Source organism: Anguilla rostrata, chromosome 2 (genome assembly GCF_018555375.3).
Source record: "Anguilla rostrata isolate EN2019 chromosome 2, ASM1855537v3, whole genome shotgun sequence".
NCBI classification, from domain to species: Eukaryota; Metazoa; Chordata; class Actinopteri; order Anguilliformes; family Anguillidae; genus Anguilla; species Anguilla rostrata.
The window spans coordinates 73,001,950-73,019,191 of NC_057934.1; the positions used below are offsets into that span (position 1 = coordinate 73,001,950).

Genomic DNA, 17,242 nt, shown 5'->3' on the forward strand with positions numbered 1-17,242 from the left:
GGAGGTTTACCAGTGTGTGACTTTGTTAGTGCAGCATCATGACATAGCTATGCAATGTGTGAAATATCATTAGCAAACCTGTCCATGGTTTTAAAGAAGACAGGCCAGTAAGCGCAGAAGAGCTCCCGTTGAATCCATATGGCTTTACAATATTGTAGCTGGTTAATAACTGAACGTGCAGACGGTACGTCATAATGCAGTGTATACGTTCGGTGAACGGCGGGTAGATATGGCGCAAAAGCAATAATTGAGAAGTAGTAGACAATTATTAGTGAGGGTAAAAGCAGGTTAAAGAAACACATTCCTAGCTGGGCTTGAACCTACAACCTTACCCACTAGGCCACAGGCAGACTAGCTGTTTAAACTGGAAATGTTTCAGAGTAATGAGGATGAGGATTTGGCTGATGTCGGTAAAATGTCCAATGGGAAGACGGCAGGAAAAATAAGAATGAGAAGAAGAAGAAGAAAGAGAAGAAGAAGAAGAAGGAGAAAACGCAAAATCCCCTTAGTTTGGGCCTTTATTGTGTGGACATGTGAAGTTGTTTATGAAATCTGTCTGATGAAATGGGGTCAGAATGTACAGAATTTAATGTTTTTAAGGGCTGAGTGTCTGTGGCTGTTGTGGTTATTTCTGTGGGGAACCCTGAAAAGTGCCAAACTCTTGGTGCTGTATAGGTATGGGGCATGCCCCCGCCAAGGCGTAACTTGGCGGGATGGCATACCTGCCATCCCAATAACGTTAGGACGGATGACTGCCTGGCGACGTAATCACAACGTCAGGGTAAGGTTATTCTATTACATTGTCAAACGTAAAGTTGTAAGGACGTAACTGTTACGTATCCACGTTGTTTTGCGACGTCGCAGCGACGGGGCGCTGGTCTTACGTTTTTACGTTAATACTACGTAAATTGAGACGTAACGCGGACGTTACGAGACCAATAGAGGACGTTAATAGTACGTCGCCACAACCACACATTGTTAGTAGGGGAATAGTCTTAAAAGGCCCAGGCAACTGGATTCAAATTGTGGTCATATACCCCAGAAGCACCAATGGATTGCCTTCTTAATATTTCTTTCAAGTTTTTTAAACCAATTATAATCATTAAATTGTAATAAACAATTGTAAAAATAACCAATATTATATTGTGACCTGTTCAGCGGGGTGGGCGTGTAGCCTATCCTGCGCAGCCGGTTCGTATAGGTGCCAGCAGAGGGCGCTGTGTGCTGTTAAAGGTGTTGCCGGCCAGCTGAGTGGTGTGGCTCCAAACCTGATTGACAGCGCTGCTGTTTCGAAGGAAGAGGAAGACGGGCAGTTTTCAGGATGTCAGCGGATGATATGTTAAAGTCTCACGCGGCCGCCCTCAAAGAAGGTCGGTCATTGATTCGGTTATTTTGCCAATTTATAATAAAACTTAAAAAGGTTTGTTAGGAGGTGGTTCTTACTGTCCTAACAGAGGTAAGCTGAAATGTAATGGTGTCACGGGGCAGTGTAAGCATGTCTGCCCCGAATCTGTTGCTTGCAGAACTGAACTCCTGCTTCTGCTGCAGTGCAATAGGCTGCCTGAAAGTGTGTGTGTCGTGTGTGTAGGCACGGAGAGAGCTCGCAGCGCGGCACAGACCCTACTGAATGTGCCGTACGGGGATGGAGACCGCGAGAAACTGGATGTGTACATACCCAGCAGTCCTTCTTTAGGTAGGGCTTTACGTAACACTTTGAAACCCCCTTCCCCTGGCCTGCACTGTCCTGGTTTACAATTGTACGCATTCCCAAGTAGCTATGTAATCAGAACCTATTGCCTTTTAGCCTAAGACCAGACGTGCATGTTCAGTACTGACATCACACCCCATGTACAAACATAAATGGTGGCTTGAGCAGGTGTTTCTAACTTCTTTAGAGTAGCAGTAGGCTACCTGGCAAGCTAAGCCTGTGCCGGTAGAACTGTTCTTTAATAAGTGCGTGGTGTTGAAAATGCCGGAGTGATTTTCTGTTCTGTTCTGGAGTTGTAGCCTACAATAGTCCAGATCCAAATCGCTGAACTCTGCTCACGGGCAATGTGTGCCCATCTAACCGGTTGAATCGGATGAACTGCTTAGCCGTGTAGCAGGTAGCTTCCGCGTATCGTGGAGGAAGTCCAGTCTCCCAAAATGTGTCTCTCTTTTCGGTTTCAGATTTGCCGCTGGTTATTTATCTCCACGGCGGATATTGGCAATTTCTGAGGTAAGTGTGCGTTCAAGTCTGGTAGTTCGCATTGGACGTCATTTCCGCAATACTTAGCGAAAATCCATACAAAACGTGTTTCTGGGACCGGGTTATGTGTTGATATGAAGCAGGCTATACGGTATTGCTCAATAAAATAAAATTTAATAATAAAAAATACACATCTATAGCCTATAGTATTACTATAGAGATTTCCTATAAACAACCGTAGTGTTGCTAGAGTATGTCTATGTTTTGTTTGTTCTTATGCATTTAAGAGATTATTATAGTAATACTGAGCAATTAACTGTGACAGTATGATAGTCAATTTGTTGTTCTACTGTAGAAGGTTTTATAATTATAGGTCTTATGATTTTAAAATTATGTTTCTGATAGCATGATAATTTTCAGACACATAACAGTAACTGAACTACTTACACTTGACAATATTATCTGAAGTAAAATAAATATATTCTATGATTGTACTCAAATGCTATTGATGTAGGCTATGTAAAGAATGAATAATATAACTGAACAAACATACCATAAAATGTAACATAGTAACACTATAGACTGATATTGCCTGTAAAATGTAAAGTACTACAGGATTATTTACACTAAACAATGGAAAATGTAACTATGCATACTATAGAAAATAATGTAATAACAATATTGACTGATATTGCCTATATGACTTAAAACACTACAGGATTATTAGACGTAAACAACAAATAATATAATTACACAAACACACTGTAGTGTTTTTTTTAGTAATGATAAATAAAAATCCATACTATAGATACTACAGAGCTCTATAATATCTGTATTATTAATATAGTGATACTATAGTATATTTTTGTATGGGTGTTGATATCCATTACATCTAATATACAATGCCTTTGGAAAGTATTCAGCCAGCCCCCCACAAACATTTGTCCTCTTACGCCTCAGAAATGGAGTTCTTTGAAGTATTTTTCTGCCTTCACCAACACAAAAATGAAACACTTAAATTTCTCATTTGCGGAAGTAATCGCACCCCAGTGTCAGTGCTATGTATGTAGGCTTGTGGCTGCATTTACTGCTCTGGGTCTTCTCAGGTATGTCTGCATGAGCTTTACACTGTTTCAGAATTGCTGTGAATGTCCTGCTTCTCTGCCATGTTACATGGAAAGCAGTGGTGGTCTGACATTTTCCAGTCATACCACAGATTTCCTTTGGGCTTTAACCCTGGGCTTAAACTGGGCCCGTCCTGAGTACTGACCTTTGGGTTTTTAAACCATGACTTTGTTGCTTTCGTCTGGTCTTGTTGGGACGTATATAGCTTCAGCTGAAGCACAGACCTCTTGCGGACTGGAGCAGGTTCCTCTGAAGGGTTTTCCTGTTTTGGCTCCACCCATCTCGCCCTTGGTGGCAGCAAGGCTCCCAGTGCCCTCCTGCTGAAAAGCAGGGTGCTGCCTCCTCCAGGCTTGATGGTAGCGATGGTGTTGCCTGGGTGATGGGCTGTGTTTGGTTTACGCCAAACATGGCGCTTTGCTTTCCAGGCAAAACTCAAATTTTGTCTCACTTGACTGCAAAACCTCCTTCCGGATGGTTACATGGTTTTCGAGAAACCTGTGGGCGTGGCTTAACGTTGGCCTTTTCTCAGAAGTGGCTTCCTATAGGCCGCTCTCCCGAATAGGCCACGCCTGTGAACTGGTGAGGAGCACTTTCTGATCTCTGCTCTGTTTCGGTGTTCAGTTTGGGGTTTGATGCCTGTGAACTGGTGAGGAGCACTTTCTGATCTCTGCTCAGTTTCAGTGTTCAGTTTGGGGTTTGATGCCTGTGAACTGGTGAGGAGCACTTTCTGATCTCTGCTCAGTTTCAGTGTTCAGTTTGGGGTTTGATGCCTGTGAAGTGGTGAAGAGCACTTTCTGATCTCTGCTCAGTTTCAGTGTTCAGTTTGGGGTTTGATGCCTGTGAAGTGGTGAGGAGCACTTTCTGATCTCTGCTCAGTTTCAGTGTTCAGTTTGGGGTTTGATGCCTGTGAACTGGTGAGGAGCACTTTCTGATCTCTGCTCAGTTTCAGTGTTCAGTTTGGGGTGTGACTCCCACGCCCCTTCAGCCAATGAACTGCGTGACTCTGCCGGTGTTGTAGCTGGGCTCCTGGCCTCGTCTGTGTCAGCTGTCCCTCTCGACGGGTCGCTTAGTTTGGTGGGACGGTCTGATTATGGCCCTCGTCAGGGTTGGAGTGGACATCCATCCGGTTTCCCCCGGCGAGCCGTTAGCCCGCGCATCCTGAATGCGCCCAGTAGGGGTCTCGTGTTGTGGTGTACGCTAGTGCCATTGCTGTGTTCATTTATCGTTCACCCTGCAGTAAGGAAGAGTCCGGGTTCCTCGCCGTCCCCCTGGTTCAGAAGGGTGCGGTCGTGGTTGCCGTGGGTTACGAAACTGCCCCAAAAGGTACAGAAATGGTGTATGCTTTTATCGGACCCCTGTGCTCTTCCTCGCCCTCCCTCTCAGTTTTCTAACCTCCGTCTCTCTGTTCATTTTCTCTCTCTGTCTCGCGCACTCTTCCTGTAGGCGGCATGGATTTGATGGTGTCACAGGTGCGACGGAGTGTAGTGTCTGTCGTACAGCAGTACTCTCACATCAGGTAAGGCCGGATCTCTGAGCATGAGGGTCAATCCGGACTACATAAATGGATGGGGATTCCACATGCAGTTCCACACTCTTACTGAGAGACTCTCAAATTCAAACCAGGTATCCTATTGTCCTCTCTCTCTACATCCCGCCCATTCTTTTTCCCTCTCCCTCTCTCCCTCTCTCTCTCTCTCTCACACTCTCTCCCTCTCCCTCTCTCTCTCTCTCTCTCCTCTCTCTCTCTCCCCCCTTCCCCCCTCTCCTCGTTCCCTCCTCCTCTCTCTCTCTCTCTCTCTCTCTCCCTCTCTCTCTCTCTCTCTGCAGTGGGTTGTACCTGTGCGGCCATTCTGCAGGTGCCCACCTTGCTGCGATGATCCTGAGCACAGACTGGTCTGAATACAGCATCACTCCCCAAATCAAAGGTGCTTCTCTCGCCCTCTACACAACTCAGGTGGGGGTGGGAGAACGAGGAGGAAAGAAATAAATATAAGATGAAGTCAAAGAAATGTATCATTAATAGTAAAAAGGTTTTTAAGAATACATTATCATTATCATGTTTTCCTCTCCTGAAATATAATGCAAAACAATGGAAAAAAATACTAGAAATTGATGAAAAATAAGCATTCCCTAACCTCTCTCTCTCTCCCCCCCCCTCTCTCCCTCTCCTCTTTCCCCCCTCCCCCCCTCTCCTCTTTCCCTTCTCTCTCTCTCTCTCTCTCTCCCCCCTCTCTCTCCCTCTCCTCTTTCCCCCCTCTCTCCTCTCTCTCCCCTTCACCCCCTCTCTCTCTCCCCTTTCCCCCTCTCTCCTCTCTCTCTCCCCCCCCCCCCTTCCCCCCTCTCCTCTTTCCCTCCTCCTCTCTCTCTCTCTCTCTCCTCTTTCCCCCCTCTCTCTCTCTCTCCTTCTCTCCCCCTCTCCTCTTTCCCCCCTCTCTCCTCTCTCTCTCCCCTTCCCTCTTTCTCTCTCTCTCGCAGGTGCATTCCTCGTCAGTGGCGTTTTTGACCTGTTGCCTGTGCTCTCCACCCATGTGAATGAGCAGCTGAAGATGACTGAGTGTGTATCTCTCCTGTGTAAAGCCTTGGGCACCGTAATGCCTCCCATACTCCTGCTTCACTTAAACGCACAGCCGTCCCGTTCCTTCATTACACAGCACGTTACACACAACATCATTACACAGCACGTTACACACAACGTCATTACACAGCACGTTACACACAACGTCATTACACAGCACGTTACACGCAACATTACAGCCGCTTAGCAAACGCTCCTCCGCTCAGCCACCTACAGAGGAGGGAAACCTCATTCTTACGCTCGGGAATATCACCGAGAGGGGAACAGAAGGCCCATTTACAATCAATAAGTGTAAGGTTAGCAGAACAAACCAACGATCTGTATCGTAAACACAAGTACTGTTTTGTTTGTGCAGCCTAGTGGCAGGCAGTACAAGGAGGTGTGAGAGCATGTGTGTGTGAATTCGCATGTGCGTGTTTGTGCGTGTGTGCGTGCGTGTGTGTGTGTGCGTTTGTTGTGTGTGTGTGCATGCATGCATGCATGCGTGTGTGTGTGTGCGTGTGTGTATGTTTGCGTGTGCGTGTATGTGTGTGTGTGTGTGTGCGTGCATGCATGTGTGCGAGCGTGTGTCTGTGTGTGCGTTTGTGTGTGTGTGCGTGCGTGCGTGTGTGTAGTGTATGTGTGTAGTTTGTATGTATGCGTGTGTGTAGTGTGTGTGTAGTGTGTTGTGTGTGTCTGTATAGTGTGCGTGCGTGCATGTGTGCGAGCGTGTGTATGTGTGTGTGCATGCGTGCGTTTGCGTGCGTGTGTGTGTGTAGTGTGTTGTGTGTGCGTGCGTGCATACGTGTTTGTGTATGTGTGTGTGTCGTAGGGGCAGGCGGTGGTTGACGGGGACATCTCTTTTCTTTGTCTCCTGATAGGGAGGCGGCAGTGAGGAACAGCCCAAGCCGATTGGTCGCTCAGCTGAAGCAGTCCTCCTCTGATTGTGACATTGTGGTTGCCATGGCGCAGAATGACTCCCCTGACTTCAGGAAGCAGTCGGAGGAATACTTCAAAGTCAGCACAGTGCCGTATAGTGTAACCTAGCAACTTTCGGACATTAGAATTATTTGTTTAGCACATTGGATGCCTTAAATAGTGTGAATTTCCTGTTTGCATATGCTGAAATAAGCCCAGCACTGTTTAAATGGAACAATAGTTCAGTCTCTTATTGACCTGCCTCTGTGGTGTAATGTCCCTGCTCACCTGGATGGTGTCTCTGTGGTGTAATGTCCCTGCTCACCTGGATTGTGTCTCTGTACAGACCATACAGAGATGTTTACCCTGTCTGACCTTTTGGTTTGATGTCCTTGTTTTATTTCTCACTGGACTTTTGTGTTAATGCATGCTCTTTTTTTGTATTTGTGCTTTTCCCTGAATTGTTTCCCAGTTTGTTTTTTATGGCAGCTATTTTCATGTTCTCTCTTGCCCTCTCCTCTCTCTCTCTCTCTCTCTCTCCTCCTGGAGGCTCTGGAGTCCTCTGGGCTGAAGGTGACCCTGGAAGATGTCCCAAACACGGACCACTTCAGCATCATTGAGCAGTTTGTGTGTGGAGACTACCACCTCACTCGGGTAAACGCTCTGATATAGTGCGTTCCACCGGTGGCATAGCATTCTCAGAATCTCTCTGTGACACCACAATGGAATGGAAGTTCTTGTTGTGATGTCACATTAGCACACCTGTCTTACTATGATGTTAGGTTACAGAACCAATCTCAATGACTACCTTTACATGCACAAAATATTCCGGTTTTTGCCCTTATTCCGAAAAAAACAATATTCCTACTATGCTGTTTACATGGCTAATGAAATGAATATTCCACTAATATTCCTGTTTACATGCCGCTGTGCATACTCCGATTAACAGCTGTGCATTCGGAATAAGGCCTAATACGGAATATCCAAATGGAATATGCTGTTTACATGACCCGTATCAAATTCAGAATATTGTCATATTCGGAATAATGGTGGAAAATTAGTGTGCATGTAAACGTAGTCACTGAGACATCACATTGAAATGAACAGAACAGAACAGAACAGAACAGAACAGAACAGAACAGAACAGAACAGAACAGAACAGAACAGAACAGAACAGAACAGAACAGAACAGAACAGAACAGAACAGAACAGAACAGAACAGAACAGAACAGAACAGAACAGAACAGAACAGAACAGAACAGAACAGAACAACGTCTTTTCCTAAGGGGAACTTCAGGTGAAGTACCTGTACAAGAAATTAAACAATTTACATAACGCTAAGAAATAAAATTATAAAAATTGCATGTAGAGATTTGTACATTACGTTACCATTATTACGAATTAGAAAAGAAGAATTCTATGGAGGAAATAATCATAAGAGCTTCAATACATAAATTACATAGAAGTAGAACAGTTAATACTAAAATATATTTCATTCTTTGTATCATTTATAATTTAAAATGTTGTATCATTCACATTATTTAATATGTTTGTTTGATTTGTATGTATATTATGCGTGAGCTTTGGTAAGAAACGTGATTGTAGTTTGGAGTGTTTGCAGGGACGGAGAGCACTGCTGTACTGCAGGGATGCCTGTGGCTGCATAGCTCTAACTGCACTGTCCTTCTCCCTGCAGAGCTCTGACTGCACTGTCCTTCTCCCTGCAGACCTCTGACTGCGCTGTCCTTCTCCCTGCAGACCTCTGACTGCACTGTCCTTCTCCCTGCAGAGCTGTGACTGCACTGTCCTTCTCCCTGCAGAGCTGTGACTGCCTGTCCTTCTCCCTGCAGAGCTGTGACTGCGCTGTCCTTCTCCCTGCAGACCTCTGACTGCACTGTCCTTCTCCCTGCAGAGCTGTGACTGCACTGTCCTTCTCCCTGCAGAGCTCTGACTGCACTGTCCTTCTCCCTGCAGAGCTCTGACTGCACTGTCCTTCTCCCTGCAGAGCTCTTACTGCACTGTCCTTCTCCCTGCAGAGCTCTGACTGCACTGTCCTTCTCCCCGCAGAGCTCTTACTGCACTGTCCTTCTCCCTGCAGAGCTGTGACTGCACTGTCCTTCTCCCTGCAGAGCTCTTACTGCACTGTCCTTCTCCCTGCAGAGCTCTTACTGCACTGTCCTTCTCCCTGCAGAGCTCTGACTGCACTGTCCTTCTCCCTGCAGAGCTCTGACTGCACTGTCCTTCTCCCCGCAGAGCTCTTACTGCACTGTCCTTCTCCCCGCAGAGCTCTGACTGCACTGTCCTTCTCCCCGCAGAGCTCTGACTGCACTGTCCTTCTCCCTGCAGAGCTCTGACTGCACTGTCCTTCTCCCTGCAGAGCTCTGACTGCACTGTCCTTCTCCCTGCAGAGCTCTGACTGCACTGTCCTTCTCCCTGCAGAGCTCTGACTGCACTGTCCTTCTCCCTGCAGAGCTCTGACTGCACTGTCTTTCTCCCTGCAAGCTCTGACTGCACTGTCTTCTCCCGCAGAGCTGTGAACTGCACTGTCCTTCTCCCTGCAGGCTCTGACTGCACTGCCTTCCCGCAGAGCTCACGCACTGTCCTTCCACTGCAGAGCTCTGACTGCCTGTCCTTCTCCCCGAGACCTACTGCACTGCCTTCTCCCTGTCAGAGCTGCTGGTTGGGATGTTTACTCATCAGCAGGCCTTAAGATGATGGCATCGAGAGCTCTAACTGCACTGTCCTTCTCCCTGCAGCTCCTGTTGAACATGATTGGAAGAAGCTGAAGAGACACTGAGCTCCTTACCCACAATTCAACGCTCTACAGTGCCTGACCTCTGCCCGACCCCGTGCAAAGTGCACTCGGCCTCATTTTCATTTCCCGTGAATCACCAGGCTGCTGGGTTGGCATGGTTACATCAGTCAGATGGCCTTTATGAGAGTGATGGGGGGAATGGGCGGGGCCTAACATTCTGTCAGTCACTATGATGTCAGGCTTGGCTGTTCTCAGAGGGGAAATAAACACAGTTAATTTGTGGAAATTAGGTTGCCATTGATATGACCTCACAGCTGTCCAGGAAATCCTAATTTTCCATCTATAATGCAGCATTAATTTCCTGTTCCTGTGGTGAGTGAATTCGCTTCACGTTTGCTCCAGTGAAAGAAACAACCCAGCACCATAGTTTTACCGAACTTGTACAGACTGGGTTTACTTGCTGTTGTTATTGTCACTCTAATAATTATTTTTAGTGGTTCTTGTTATTGTTTTCCCCCTAAACTTTGTAGTTCAGAGGTAAATAAATGTGAACTTCTGACTATTTCATATAAGTGCTTGCATTACTGTAATTGGTTTGAAGTACTGGGTAAAGAAACATTAAGCCCTATCTAGGCCTGCTGGTAGTAATCTGAGATTTGCACTAATAATGTCTTTAGTGTGTGATTTAGCTATGACACAACCTGCACTTATTTGCACAAAACAGTTCACTTTATTGGCTTTCACTGAAGTAATTGTGGCCCCTGTAGATAGTATCAGCGCTTATCCGTTGAAGTGGATAGATCGAGACTTTATATTAAAAGAAATTAGCACAATTAATAACACTTTGTTTCATTATTTCATATTGTGATGCGTTCCGTTTTTGTTCTGGCAGTAAGGCAAAAATAAACACAGACTGTTAAGAGATGATATTTGAATTTTTTTTTTTTAATGGCACAATAAAAATTAACGTTAAAGTGGATGTCAGCATAAAGCGTGTGGATTTTGTGCTCAATTCGGAGAGGCTGTTTATTCACGACCCTTTTGTGACAACCTCCGCAATATGACCGCTGGATAAAGCCTGTTTGTTGTGAAATAAAGCCTGTTTGTCCTCCCAGGGTCTGGGTCGGCCGTATTCTGTAGAGGTCTGGCGGTTATTGTACTACCAGTGCGCTATTACAGTGCTGACGAGAAGCGTTGCTGTCGGTGTCACGTATACGGGCCGAGTTGGTTAGACAAGTGGCTGCGGACACTCTCGCACCCACCGCTTTTAAAACGCAGGGTAGAGTGCGCACAGCAAGAGTGGAAAGACGGAGCTGGACACCGGAGAAGGTCATTGCGTGGGGCTCGCTCTATGACAACGCAGGTCTCAGGTTACGTGGCATGCGCCGTGGAGGCGGTCCGCGGACTCCGCGCGCAGACGGGGGAACCGGGACAGAGAACGCGCTGGCAGCCTCGGCGCCGTGCGCGCGATTGAGCAGGGGCAATGATCCTCCGAAGAGACGCGTTTCCACCTCCAGAAATACACCTTGGCCAAACGCTGGGATAGCCGCTCCGGCGACTGAACTGCGCTCGCACGGTAGGCTGCTATTTTAGGTTTGTAGGATACAGCGTGGGTTAATGGGTTAGCTGCCTGGCCTAAATCCTGTTAACGGGACATACACCTATTAATCGGAGTTTGCTGAACTAGCTCGCCCGAAAAAACGCCAAAGCTTTTGTGCAACCGGCTTGAGTGGATTGACGACAAAGCGTGTCAATTTATTTTTATATATTTTATTTAATTTTTTATTTTAAAATATAATTTAAATTTATATAATTTTGCGTTTTATGGAGAGAGTACAGAAGGAGAAAGGGGGTGTTTCATGAGGGTACGCAGTAAATAGCGAGTGGAGATTGCCTGCTGATTGAAAATTATTTGTCTACTGGCTAGCCACCTAGCTAGTATTACTGTACAAACCCAGACACGTCTATAGCCTACTCTAGCGAGATAAAACTTGATAATCGAGGTAGGAAGCACACTTATCCACAACTGGCGGCGTTAGATTTTACTTTAGGTTACATGAAAGGTGAAGTATTGCCTTTATTATAAAACGCCCGACCTCACTGGGAGTACGAGATCACTTCAGATACAGTGATTGATTCAATTAACATTTAGATCAACAAAGACAGCATTTCTTTAACATTATACCTATAGCCTACTCGATTTATCCTTTGCTGACATGTAATTTCAGGGTCGCGTGCGCTGGGCAGGTGTATCATTTATAGCCCGTTCTTTTGTGTGGCTGTATGCACACATACCCAAATTAAACGCGTTTAATGATGTTTTTTCAGTTAAAAATTGCCATTTACTGGAATCTTAATCTGGGTTTGTGAAATCAGCCCTCGAAGACTAATCCGACACGACACAAAGGACGGAACACAGGCGTTTTGACTGGGTTTACGGCAGCTCCGCACGCGCAAGGAGTGAATATTTCGCGGTTCTTGTTTACCAAAGCAGAGTATGAAACTGATCCTCCACCCGCCTCTCCTTTGCTATCTCACGTTTATCCTTCATCTTTTCCGTCGGCTTTGAGAGAACGCAGCGCTCGCGAAGGAGTGTTTACACACATGGCAAGCTTCTTGCGAAAGAGCCGGTAGATGTTTTTTAATGGGCATTCATCAGGGTTGCCAGGTATTTAGTAAACAATTAGATTTTTCGGGAGGAAAAAAAATCTCATGATGAATATGCAATACAGTGAATGAGGGATTACAAAATATATTGAGTGACAAATCTCGAAAACTTGCTTATAAACAGGACGAATGACATAATTGTCAGTTAATAATGAAGAATTATTTTTGAGGACGACCTACTCGCAAATATTTTGGAAAACTGTTGGTGATAAACGAAGGGGGTGTGCTGTCTGTTCGTGATTCACAAGCATGACCTTGCGGCTGCACGTGTTTTCGCACGCGAGGTATAACATGCTCTGCATATCTGGGGTTAATGTGCAGGAGAAGGAAAAGGTCCTGCACTGGTGGCGCGTGCGCGAACCAGGAAAATCTCACGCTTGGTCTGCCCGGGGTGAGTTTGGTATTCAAATTTCAGATTTTCGTGCTTTGCATAAAAGGAAATTCTCTTCCGAGACAGATCCGAATAAGCATAATTCAAAGCAACCGAGTCCCGCCCGATAATGACATTTTTTTCTTCCCAGAAGCGCTTTCAGTAAACTTCTGTCCCTCCTCTTTTGGACTCAATAGTAAAGCATTTCATGATCCTTTGTGTGGTTAAGGTTTGTGTGTAAGATATTTGAGCCTTGGTTGTTCTTTCGTAGTGCCCAGTTATCCCCATTGGGGTTTAACCCTCCAGTTAACTCCAGGACTGGAGTTAAACCTGCAGACACTGCGGCCCTCCAGGACTGGAGTTAAACCTGCAGGCACTGAGGTTTTCTGGGATTGGAGATAAACCTGTCCTAGATAGGCACTTTGAGGAGAGTGGTTGTGAGGGAAGTTTTACAAGCTGACCTTCACCCTCTGCCAAATATATGGCCTTTATTTGGGAATGTGGTCCATTCGGTGTGATGTTGTTTCTGGATCTCTTGACATCACTGTGATCACACCCTTTGAGTGTTGTCCTGAAGCTCTGATTGGGCAGTGCAGCTGTCACTCAGTCACAACCCTCCCTGGTCTGTGAGCCATGTCATAATGGCGCTCTGTTTGCCTGGGGAGTATCCCGGCTCTTAGAGGCGGGGGAGGGGAGGGGAGGGGAGGGGGGGGCTGTGAAAGAGGCTATTCAATGGTGAGATTCTGGAGGACCTCTCACACAGATTCAGGATGGTCTCAATCAAAATTGACACCAGGTGTGTGTGTGTGAGTGAGTGAGTGAGAGTGAGAGAGAGAGAGAGAGAGAGAGGGAGAGAACATATCCGAACCATATAAATTTAAAAGTCTTCTGGGGGAAGAGGATACCACAACAGAGGTGGCAGCTCAGTACGTCTCTGCCTGCCATAAATTAAGAGGGTGGGGCCTCAGATATCATGTGTTCACTGTTAAAACTGACAGGTTTCTTAATATGTTACATTATAAAGTGAATGTCTTTTCACCTGGGTGGGTGGGTGTGTGTGCGTATTTGCATATGTTTATGAGGGGGTGTTACTGTTTTTTTCTTTTTCCCATCTTTTCTTGTTTGTGGAGGTTTGTTTGTCATTTATGTGTCTCATTGCTTTTGCAACACAACTTTATTTGTCATGCAAATAAAGCACATTTGAATTTGAAGAGAAGTGCATGTGTTTTTGAGAGAGAGATTGAGATAGAGCGAGAGAAAGAATGTGTGTGTCTTCTGAAATATGACCAGGCCTCAGACCACAGAATACCCAACCGCCCTAACCCAACAGCCCTAAGCCTAACCCAACCGCCCTAACCCAACAGCTCTAAGCCTAACCCAACCGTCCTAACCCAGCAGCTCTAAGCCTAACCCAACCGCCCTAACCCTAACCCTAACCCAACCGCCCTAACCCTAACCCTAACCCAACCATCCTAACCCAACAGCTCTAAGCCTAACCCAACTGCCCTAAGCCTAACCCTAACCCAACCGCCCTAACCCAACAGCCCTAAGCCTAACCCAACAGCTCTAAGCCTAACCCAGCCACCCTAACCCAACCGCCCTAAGCCTAACCCAGCCATCCTAACCCAACCGCCCTAAGCCTAACCTAACCGCCCATTCCAACAACTGTGAAACTGTGTATAAGTGCAAAATAGTGGAGTCTTCGATTAATTTCTCTCTCTGTTTCTCCCTCCTCTCTCCCTCCTCTTTCTCTTCCTCTCCCTCCTCTCTCTCTTCCTCTCTCTCCCTCACTCTCATCCTCCCCCCTGCCCCATTTTTCTCTCCCTGTCTCTCCCCCTGTCTCTCTCCCCTTCCCCTACCCCCTCTCTCTCTCCACTCCCCCCCCCCCCCCAGGTGGGCTCCATGTCTCCCCTCTCGTACCTGCAGTTCGGTGCCGTGCTGTGGCGGCGGGTGCAGTATCTATGAGTCCCATTCGCCTCTCAGCGCTGTGGAGGCTCCCCCTGCTGGCCTGCATGAGCAGCACGCCCCCAGACTTGCGTTTCCGCCTGCGGGGGCGGGGCATGGCGCTGGCCTCCCTGCTGACCCTGGCGCTGCTGCTCTACCTCAACCGGCCAGCAGGGGCGGCGGCGGCCCGGGGCAGCGCTCCGTCGGCGGTAATGGGCAGGCCCAGCGTAGCGGGAGCGTGGGGGCGGGGCCAGCGGAGCGGCGCTACAATGACACGTACCCGCTGTCCCCGCCCGTGCGCACGGCGGCAGGCACACGCTACCGCATCGCCGTCATCGCGGACCTGGACACGGCCTCGCGCGCCCAGAGCCACCTCACCTGGTTCAGCTACCTGCGGCGCGGGCACCTGCTGCTGTCCGCCAGCGGCGAGAGGGTGGAGGTGGAGTGGGACCCGGACAGGGTGGTGCTGGAGAGCCACCTGGCGGAGAAGGGGCGGGGCATGGAGCTGTCGGAGCTGGTGGCCTTCAACGGGCACCTGTACAGCGTGGACGACCGCACGGGCGTGGTCTACCGCATCGAGGGCAACAAGGCCGTGCCCTGGGTCATCCTGCCCGACGGCGACGGGTCCGTCTCTAAAGGTCAGACGCCCTTACACACTTACACCCTTATGCACTTACACACACCCTTATACCCTTATGCCCTTAAACACTTACACACTTACACCCTTATACCCTAATACCCTTAAACCCTTACACCTTTATGCACTTACACACTTAGACCCTTACACACTTTCACCTTTATGCACTTACCCACTTTCACCCTTATGCCCTTACACCCTTATGCACTTAAGCAATTACACTTTTATGCACTTAAACACTTACACCTTTATGCCCTTGCACACTTAAACCCTTATACCCTTACACACTTACACCCTTATGCACTTATACACTTACTCTTTTATGCACTTAAACACTTACACCTTTATGCACTTGCACACTAAGACCCTTATACCCTTACACACTTACACCCTTATGCACTTATACACGTACTCTTTTATGCACTTACCCACTTTCACCCTTATACCCTTACAGCCTTCCCTCCCCAAAAAAGTAGGAATGAGGGGATGAGGGCTTAGGGGACATCTTAAATTAACCTCTAAGATTAATAGTCACTATAACCACCCTGTTTCCTCCCCCCCCCCAGGGTTTAAAGCTGAGTGGCTGGCAGTGAAAGACCAGCAGCTGTATGTGGGGGGTCTCGGGAAGGAGTGGACCACTACCACGGGGGAGGTCGTCAACGACAACCCAGAGTGGGTCAAGGTGGTGGGTTTCCATGGCGATGTTCATCACCTGAACTGGGTGCCCCAATACCAGGCCCTGAGGAGTGCAGCAGGGATCTCCCCTCCAGGTGAGATTCTGATCAGGGGCTGGTACCGGGTCACCCCTCCAGGTGAGGTTCTGATCAGGGGCAGGTACTGGGTCACCCTTTTCTCTCTCTCTTTCTCCCTCCCTCTTCCTCTCTCACTCTCAGTCTCACTCTCTCTCTCTTTCTCTCTCTCTCTGTCTTTGGCCCTCTCTCAATCATTTCTATCAAAAAAGATAAACATCATCATTCCCCCCCCCCCCCCAGGGTATCCGATCCACGAGTCGGCGGTGTGTTTATTCTGCCCCCTCTCGCCCCCCGGGGTACCTGATCCACGAGGCGGCGGTGTGGTTTATTCTGCCCCCCTCTCGCCCCCCCAGGGTACCTGATCCACGAGTCGGCGGTGTGGTTTATTCTGCCCCCCCTCTCGCCCCCCCAGGGTACCTGATCCACGAGGCGGCGGTGTGGAGCGCGGTGCAGCAGCGCTGGTACTTCCTGCCGCGGCGCGCTAGCTCTGAGCGCTACGACGAGACGGCGGACGAGCGGAGGGCCGCCAACCTGCTGCTGAGCTGCTCGGCGGACTTCCGGCGCGTGACGGCCAGCCGCGCGGGGCCCCTGCACCCCACCCGCGGCTTCTCCTCCTTCCGCTTCGTCCCCGGCACCCGCGACCGCCTCGTCCTGGCCCTCAAGTCCGAGGAGGACGGCGGCCGGGTGGCCTCCTACATCCTGGCCTTCACGCTGGACGGGCGCGTCCTGCTGCCCGAAACCAAGATCGGCGACGTCAAGTACGAGGGGCTGGAGTTCATTTAGCGCCCGCCCGGGCCGGGGCCGGGGGGGGGGGCTCAGTTTGAGTCGGCTTAACCTCCCCTCCCCCATAGAGCTGGCCAGTGGGAAGTAACGGCTGCTGGACCACATCATATGATTGGCCAGGTGAAAAGGGGTGGGACGCTGATTCACGTCACGTGATTGGTCACAGAAAAGGGGTGGATACTGGTTATTGGCACGTGATTGGCTGCTGCAGCTGAGGGCCTGTAACCAGTTGCTGCCCCACGATAAGGCCGACTGCTGTCCCCGGGCCCCTGTGGGAATCAGGGCGGCTCCTCCTGCGTGTAACAACGCTCCAAACGGAGCTGTGATGGAGCTGCAGTAAGGCGCACTGGACTGGACAGTCTTTCATTAATTTATTGATTTTTATTCTGTACAGTAGCTCTGTGTTTTATGGAACACAAATTCTAACTATCACCTCACTGTTGTATATAGATGTGATAACATTTACGTGTAAGTGTGTGTGTGTGTATATATGTGTGTTCGCACACACACACACACAGTTCTCTTCTAGTAAAATGCCTGTGGTGGAAA

General features: G+C 48.3%; 1 protein-coding gene and 1 pseudogene across 1 annotated transcript; both read left to right on the plus strand.

Moving 5' to 3' along the window:
* Positions 1-1,189: 1,189 nt before the first annotated feature.
* On the plus strand, positions 1,190-10,655 carry LOC135249435 (kynurenine formamidase-like). Its single transcript, XM_064325085.1, has 10 exons — positions 1,190-1,370; positions 1,589-1,693; positions 2,170-2,218; positions 4,551-4,636; positions 4,757-4,829; positions 5,141-5,238; positions 5,789-5,867; positions 6,749-6,884; positions 7,335-7,439; positions 9,542-10,655. Exons 1-10 carry the CDS (start codon positions 1,322-1,324, stop codon positions 9,569-9,571), a joined length of 810 nt encoding a protein of 269 aa, XP_064181155.1. The 5' UTR covers positions 1,190-1,321; the 3' UTR covers positions 9,572-10,655.
* A 519-nt stretch (positions 10,656-11,174) lies between these two features.
* On the plus strand, positions 11,175-17,242 carry LOC135249430 (soluble calcium-activated nucleotidase 1-like; annotated as a pseudogene).

Excerpts from the sequence above, each read along its gene's own strand:
- LOC135249435 (XM_064325085.1), top strand. The coding sequence starts at position 1,322 with ATGTCAGCGGATGATATGTTAAAGTCTCACGCGGCCGCCCTCAAAGAA. Across the intron at positions 5,239-5,788 it reads CATCACTCCCCAAATCAAAG|GTGCATTCCTCGTCAGTGGC; the intron begins GTGCTTCTCTCG and ends TCTCTCTCGCAG. Across the intron at positions 7,440-9,541 it reads GAGACTACCACCTCACTCGG|CTCCTGTTGAACATGATTGG; the intron begins GTAAACGCTCTG and ends TTCTCCCTGCAG.